General features: G+C 45.6%; 1 protein-coding gene across 1 annotated transcript; it reads left to right on the plus strand.

The window, feature by feature from the left end:
• The first annotated feature begins 2,371 nt into the window (after window positions 1–2,371).
• On the plus strand, window positions 2,372–6,459 carry actb1 (actin, beta 1). The gene is made up of 7 exons (XM_071522754.1): window positions 2,372–2,500; window positions 3,560–3,684; window positions 3,825–4,064; window positions 4,614–4,860; window positions 4,972–5,163; window positions 5,267–5,448; window positions 5,760–6,459. The coding sequence occupies exons 2-7, from the start codon at window positions 3,562–3,564 to the stop codon at window positions 5,901–5,903; spliced, it is 1,128 nt and encodes a 375-aa protein (XP_071378855.1). The 5' UTR covers window positions 2,372–2,500; window positions 3,560–3,561; the 3' UTR covers window positions 5,904–6,459.
• Window positions 6,460–7,055: the final 596 nt, after the last annotated feature.

The following is a 7,055-nucleotide window of genomic DNA, read 5'->3' on the forward strand; positions in this document are numbered from 1 at the left end:
TACGGAAATGAATGATCGAGGAGAGAAACAGCAAATGAAAAAATGTGGGAGATAAAAGAAGAGAGAGAATGTGTGTTTAAGAGAAAGAGGGCAAGAGAGGGAGGGAGACAGGAGATGGAGAGAGAGAGGGATGAGTGAGAAGCAGACAGAAGCTACCTGGTAGCTTCTTCCATATACGGTCTTAGTCAGAGCTGAGAGCCAGGCCTGTGAGTTTCTCTCAGTGTGTGAGAGAGCAACGCAGGGAGGCAGTGTGTGTGTGTGTGTGTGTGTGTGTGTGTGTGTTTATGCCGCGTGCATGTAAAATGACCAATGTTGGGTAAAAGTGTTGGGAGGAAACATTGAGAAATTAGAGTGAGTGAGTGCCGTTGCAAGCTTATCTGAAACTGTTACCTCGCTCTCCTCATCTTGTTCCCACCCTCTCTCTCTCTCTTTGAACATGAATATTTGCCTCTTGGTGGATTATATGGAAATCTAACAAGCTGAAAAGTGACATGCTAAAACGGCATGCACAGTCACACACACACACACACCCTTAAAAAGGGAGATTCATTCATTTCCTCAGACCGGTCACATGACCTGAGCAGTGCATTCTTCCCCCCATGTGACGCTCTCCAATATCTCCTTATATGGACGTCATCCAAAGGAACTCTTAAAGGGATGGTTGTCCTGCCCTGGGTCTATACTTGGTGTGTGTGTATGTGTGTGTGAGTGAGTGTGTGTGTGTGTGTGTGTGTGTGTGTGTACGTGCCTACGCCTGTCTAGGGCAGATGACAGTCTGGACAGCCAATTCCCTGATCAAGCTCATCCACCCCCTCTATGGTGTCCTTAGCTGCTCTCTTACAACATACCTGATGACATAAGTGTGTGTAAGTATCTGTGTGGTCACTTCCTGCATGCAGCTGCAGAAGTGAGGCTTTGTGAAACCTACTTCCTGTCACTTTTGGTGAGCTGGCTCCGTATATCCTTATTAGGAACACATACAGCCAGTGGGAATTCCTAGTGTAAGTTTATGGGTCTTTGTCCAGTGCCCTTATTGAGCTAAAACAGCACCCTAACACACCCACTTAATCTCTAGTCAAGTTATAATACGAGCATTGCACAAGGAATTCAGAGTCTGTTGTTATGGAAAAATACGCCACACCTTCACAGGTATTTGAGGTGTGGTGGCATGTGTGCATGAGCAGGCATGTGAATATGCAGCACTGTGCATGGCAATGTGAGTCATAAGCAGGTTCTTGAACAAATATATCCATAATAGGCCCATAGTTTCATTTTGACACCAAATATAGATATGTTCCGGAAAAGACACACCTGTCCATAACAGCTCTATCTCTAATTGAGGCAGGCAAGTTTAAACTGCTCCCCGCACTTTGTCACACATAAACAGGCAAGTGATGATAGATAACAGATTTACCGCCTCTGAGAGTTTGCTGTGACCATACCTCAGTGAGCTTGACCACACATAGCACTGTCACACTGCTATGTGTGTGTGTGTGTGTGTGTGTGTGTGTGTGTGTGTGTGTGTGTGTGAGAGAGAGAGACACGCTGGTATGCGGTGCAGACGTGTCAACGTGTTAACAGGGCTATCAGTGACCCAAGGTTGTAATCGCCTATTTCCTGGCCTTGCATATGAGCTCTACCCTCTGAGATGAGAGAGAAAATAAAACTATTTGCTCACTTTTGTTGCAATGAGTGGGTTAACACAGGCTTCAGTTTAATCCAGTTCAATTCAATTCTATTGTATTCCCTTGTCTCTCAGATAAATTGGATCCATTACGTCCAACATTTGCTGTTCTATGTTCTGCACATAGGCATTCCTTAAATGCACAAATAACATAATAGAATACAACAGAATAGAATAGAATACTTGTATTAATCCAATGTGGTTCTATGGTGTTTATTCTGAAGTGTAAGGAGTGTGTGTTAATAAGCTATCTATGCAAACAGGCATTGTAGGCCCCTCTGTAATGTGGACGATGCCTGGAATTAAAACCATTACACAGTAGATTGGTTTGCATCAACATTTATTCATTACCTCAATGTCATCAACACAAAACCTTTTCAGAGGCAACATTTTATCCTGTGAACTGCCAAAGGACTCTGGAGATTGAGCCCAAGATTTTCTGCTCTGTTTTGTTGCCTACTTGACTTGTCTGTCACTATTGCGAGAGAGGGACGGAATATAAATGTTTTATTGAACTCTGAATGACATCAGATTAATAATTTTAATTTTATATAGGTTACTTTTCATGATGCTTCCCCCTGTCTTGTCAGAGCGCAGACACACAATCTGAATGCGCCACACCTAGTGGATGCAGCTGGACCAATCAGACGGCGCTGTGCGGAAAGTTCGCCTTTTATGGAGAGGGGCTGCAGCACGAGCTCCGATAAAATCCTGCAATTTATTGGCTTCCATTGCAGTCGAGTCCTGACACTAAATCCTAGCGGAGTGTTGCATTCATTCACGATTCTCCCAAGCCGATAACCCTCCCACACACAGGTAAGAGAACTGCAGAGATGATTTGCGATGACATTTTATTTTCAGGATCAAATGCATTGCCACATTTTACTTTTTTAAAACTTGAGCCAGCCAGCTGAAGTTAGCCCACTGGCTAGTTAGGTTTCACATTTGACTCAGGTTTACGTTGGTAACTTTTGCTTGGTCACGTAGGTTAAGTGTCATTCTTGATATCAGTTTTCTGATCGATCGGTATCATCCACCGAGCAGGTGTTGTGTACGTGTTGGCATGTGGTGAACTATCCGGTTTCGGTATCGCTGTGTTTAATAGTCTGTCTGGCTTGTCAGCGTTCCTCATCAGTCAGTTTTAATGATCCAGATTGAAGCTTGACCCTTCTGCTTACATGTAAACATTTGCTTTGACGCCTTCGCCTTGTAACTGTGCCTCAGCGGAATGAATGGCAGCTGATGCCGCTCCGCTTCTCAGGTGTCACATACGCGGCATGCATAGATTGCAGATGACACTGCTTGAGACTTGCAGGGGGAAACTTTACATTTTAAACCGTAGTCTGTTGGTAACGTAAATTGTAGTTAATGAAATGGCTTGACTCGTACGGTACATAACACGAATGCCAGTAAGAAGTTGGCTTTTCTTCTATCTAACCTTGTACGGTCATCATGGCTTAGCGTTACACTTGATCATTGACATGCCAGGGGGAGGGAAGTTTATTCTTCAACGGTGCCTGCAGGCATCGGCTTTGTGTGGCAGGTTAATTCAGTTATGACTGTACTAGCTAAGGGAGTGGCCGACTGTGTGACAGTCGTTTGTAGTTCAATGACACATGGGGCGGCTTCCCGGGCCGGGCTGCCATCATCTCTAAGCTGGTCTGACTATTGCCTTATATGGCCATGGCGAGACCGAGGGAGAAACTGCCTTTGTTTCTCAGCACTGGGTTTGGACTGGCACAGGCGCCACGGCGACATCCAGCGTCCAGTCCCAATAATGACAAGGGTTTAACCAACTTGATGCTGGTACAATGCCATAAATTCCCCTCACACAACATTAGTTTTAAACATTTTTTTTTTCTTTTCCCCCTTCAGAAATGGAAGACGAAATCGCCGCCCTGGTTGTTGACAATGGATCCGGTATGTGCAAAGCTGGCTTTGCAGGAGATGATGCTCCACGTGCCGTCTTCCCCTCCATTGTTGGACGTCCCAGACATCAGGTACAGTTTCCCCACCACATACTGTAGATGCAGAATATCTGAAACATAACTGTTATAATTAGCTACAGTTGTGCACATTTTGAATTTGCTTTTGTTTTGCTTCACTAATCATCTAACCGCTATCCTGTTTGCCTCCCTAGGGTGTCATGGTTGGTATGGGCCAGAAAGACAGCTATGTTGGTGATGAGGCACAGAGCAAGAGGGGTATCCTGACCCTGAAATACCCCATCGAGCACGGTATTGTCACCAACTGGGATGACATGGAGAAGATTTGGCATCACACCTTCTACAATGAGCTGAGAGTTGCCCCTGAGGAGCACCCAGTCCTGCTCACAGAGGCCCCCCTCAACCCCAAGGCCAACAGGGAAAAGATGACCCAGGTAACTAGAGTTTGACTCAAATTTCTGTGTATCTGGACACTGCTCACCTGCAGTGCCCAGCAACAGGAAGCTGTAGCTGGTCTATCACTTCAGCTGCTCAATTTCCTCCTGCTCCTTCACTCTCCAGGTTTCCTCTGTCTGAGCTGATCTTTTCATCTCTGTGGAAGCTTCAGGTTTCTGCCTCTCTGCACTATGATGCATCAGGACTGACTAGTTGGAGCATGGTCATTGCGGTTTTCAGACTTGGCTTGTGTTAGATCAACTACTTCAGTAGCTGTTGAGCAACTAACCACCAATGTTGACTGCATGATGCAACAGTGTACTAGTAGAGTAGGCTGTTGGGACACTGTCTTAAAATCACATGACCAAACTAAATAGGCTATTATGGCTTGGTTTTGGCACAGTATGTACTCAGAACAGGACAGTGTGCTGTGAATTGGACTGTACTAACCCATACTAGCCTACTTCAGGTTATTTAATGTGTTGACTTTATTGATGTGCATCACTGATGCAGTGACTCATGTCTCATCTCCCACTCTTCTCCTCCAGATCATGTTTGAGACCTTCAACACCCCTGCCATGTATGTGGCCATCCAGGCTGTGCTGTCCCTGTACGCCTCTGGTCGTACCACTGGTATTGTCATGGACTCTGGTGATGGTGTGACCCACACAGTGCCCATCTATGAGGGCTACGCCCTGCCCCACGCCATCCTCAGGTTGGACCTGGCTGGCCGGGACCTCACAGACTACCTCATGAAGATCCTGACTGAGAGGGGCTACAGCTTCACCACCACAGGTTGGCACACACATTCTCACCACAACAAGCTCAAATTGCAAGTCGGAACATATTTGTATTGCAACTTGGAACACGCAATTTACTAATTTGTTCTCTTTTTCCTGTCAACAGCCGAGCGTGAGATTGTGCGTGACATTAAGGAGAAGCTGTGTTACGTTGCACTGGACTTCGAGCAGGAGATGGGCACCGCTGCCTCTTCTTCATCCCTGGAGAAGAGCTACGAGCTGCCTGACGGACAGGTCATCACCATCGGCAATGAGAGGTTCCGTTGCCCCGAGGCTCTCTTCCAGCCCTCCTTCCTTGGTGAGTCACATTTAGTGGAAATATGACTAAAACAGAGCAAAGTGTATGTGCAAACAAATTAAATGTAAGCTCCCTTAAACTTAACACGTCACCCTCTTCACAGGTATGGAGTCTTGCGGTATCCATGAGACAACCTTCAACAGCATCATGAAGTGTGACGTCGACATCCGTAAGGACCTGTACGCCAACACAGTGCTGTCTGGTGGCACCACCATGTACCCTGGCATCGCTGACCGCATGCAGAAGGAAATCACCTCCCTGGCACCCTCCACCATGAAAATCAAGGTAAAACTCTTCCTCCTTTTTGCTCTATGACCCCACCCCCGGCAATGAGAGAAAATGTTCTGGAAATCTCTCCACACCTCTACTGCCACCTGGTGGACAAACTGAGTTAATGCAGGAGCACCACCATCATTAACATTAATGCTTCTGCCAGAATTTCATCTCCTAATGCTTTTATTGATTTATCCACTACTGTACTTGCTAGACTTAAATGCCTGTAGGATTAAGTGCATCTGTGTCTGTCAGAACGGATGTGGAATGAGTCTAGTATTGATTTTGTTGTAACAAGGCCTTGTTCATCTTCCTCCCTGCAGATCATTGCTCCCCCAGAGAGGAAGTACTCCGTATGGATTGGAGGCTCCATCCTGGCTTCCCTGTCCACCTTCCAGCAGATGTGGATCAGCAAGCAGGAGTATGACGAGTCCGGCCCCAGCATTGTCCACAGGAAGTGCTTCTAAACAGACTTGTCAAGCCCCTCCTCCCCCCTAAACACACCGCTACAAACCCAAACGACTCTGGTTCTGCATACATGCCTAGCACACCAACACACTGATGTATGCAGAGCCCCAGCACCTCTTCCATTCCCCCTCATCACTATGGCTATGGTACCATGCCCCCTGATGGGGGAGAAACTCTGCAGGAAGTGATCTCACCAGAGCATCCCAGGCGGGGTTTATGCGTGTGAGGAACATAATGTCCATTGTCGTATTTGTGTAGGTCATTCCAGATGTCTGTTTGTTCACCACCTTATTTGCCTCTATGAAGGTTTATTCCCTGGTGGGCCCACTGCCCAACAGACCTGTAGTATTGCTTAATATGTAAATTATGTAATCTGAGACTTTGTTTTTGTACTTTCAGCCTTAAATGATACTTGGTCCAGTTTGTTTTTGTCATTATGCAAAAGACAAAGCTTTTACCTTGAGTGGAGGTGTAAAGGTTTGTGCATGGGGCGGTCTGCCTCTGGTGTACACTGACCAATAAGAATCCAATAAAGCGCACATGTCTGAGACTCCAGTTTCTGTACTTGCTCTTTATTCAGCTCATTCCTCAAATATTGTGTTAAAGGAAATATGCTTTATCATCCCAAGATTACATCATTACACTGACCACATACAGAATAATAATGTTTCTTTATATCCTGAAAACTCACACAAGAGCTAAGACTGATTGCAAACACTTGCCAGCTGTACATTCATGTAAAGAAAACTTCAACCATATCAATACTGAGGGGGTTTTCATATTTCAACATTAACTCCCAGAACCAAGGTTCTTACCACAGATGTACAAAATCCAAAATTGCTCAACCACCTCCCCTGACACACTGTACTTGAACAATTGCAAACCACAAAATGAGGCTGTGTGACTAAATGATCAGTGTGCTTCCAGCTTGGGGAGGAACTTGTTCGACTTGTCTAATGACAGCACCAATAACAGTCCAATAACATGGAGTAACATGTGAATCGGGTGATTTTGAAGTTATTACCCTTTTGGACAAATAAGTACTCTGAATTGGGCCTCTATATGAACACTCACCTTGGATTATGGCACAAATATGATGTGTATTGGTGACCAGCAGCTCAAATCACAGACTGTCGTGCCGCTGTGTGTTG

The sequence above is a fragment of the Centroberyx affinis genome, unplaced genomic scaffold (assembly GCF_046629955.1).
Source record: "Centroberyx affinis isolate AG114_WGS23_722 - 3 ecotype Tasmania unplaced genomic scaffold, CSIRO-AGI_Caff_v1 ptg000100l_1, whole genome shotgun sequence".
Lineage (NCBI taxonomy): Eukaryota > Metazoa > Chordata > Actinopteri > Beryciformes > Berycidae > Centroberyx > Centroberyx affinis.

Bases quoted from the DNA above. Each gene is read 5' to 3' on its own strand.
- actb1 (XM_071522754.1), top strand. From the start codon at position 3,562: ATGGAAGACGAAATCGCCGCCCTGGTTGTTGACAATGGATCCGGTATG. The intron at 4,065-4,613 runs GTAACTAGAGTT...CTTCTCCTCCAG, and splicing joins ACAGGGAAAAGATGACCCAG to ATCATGTTTGAGACCTTCAA. The intron at 4,861-4,971 runs GTTGGCACACAC...TCCTGTCAACAG, and splicing joins CTACAGCTTCACCACCACAG to CCGAGCGTGAGATTGTGCGT.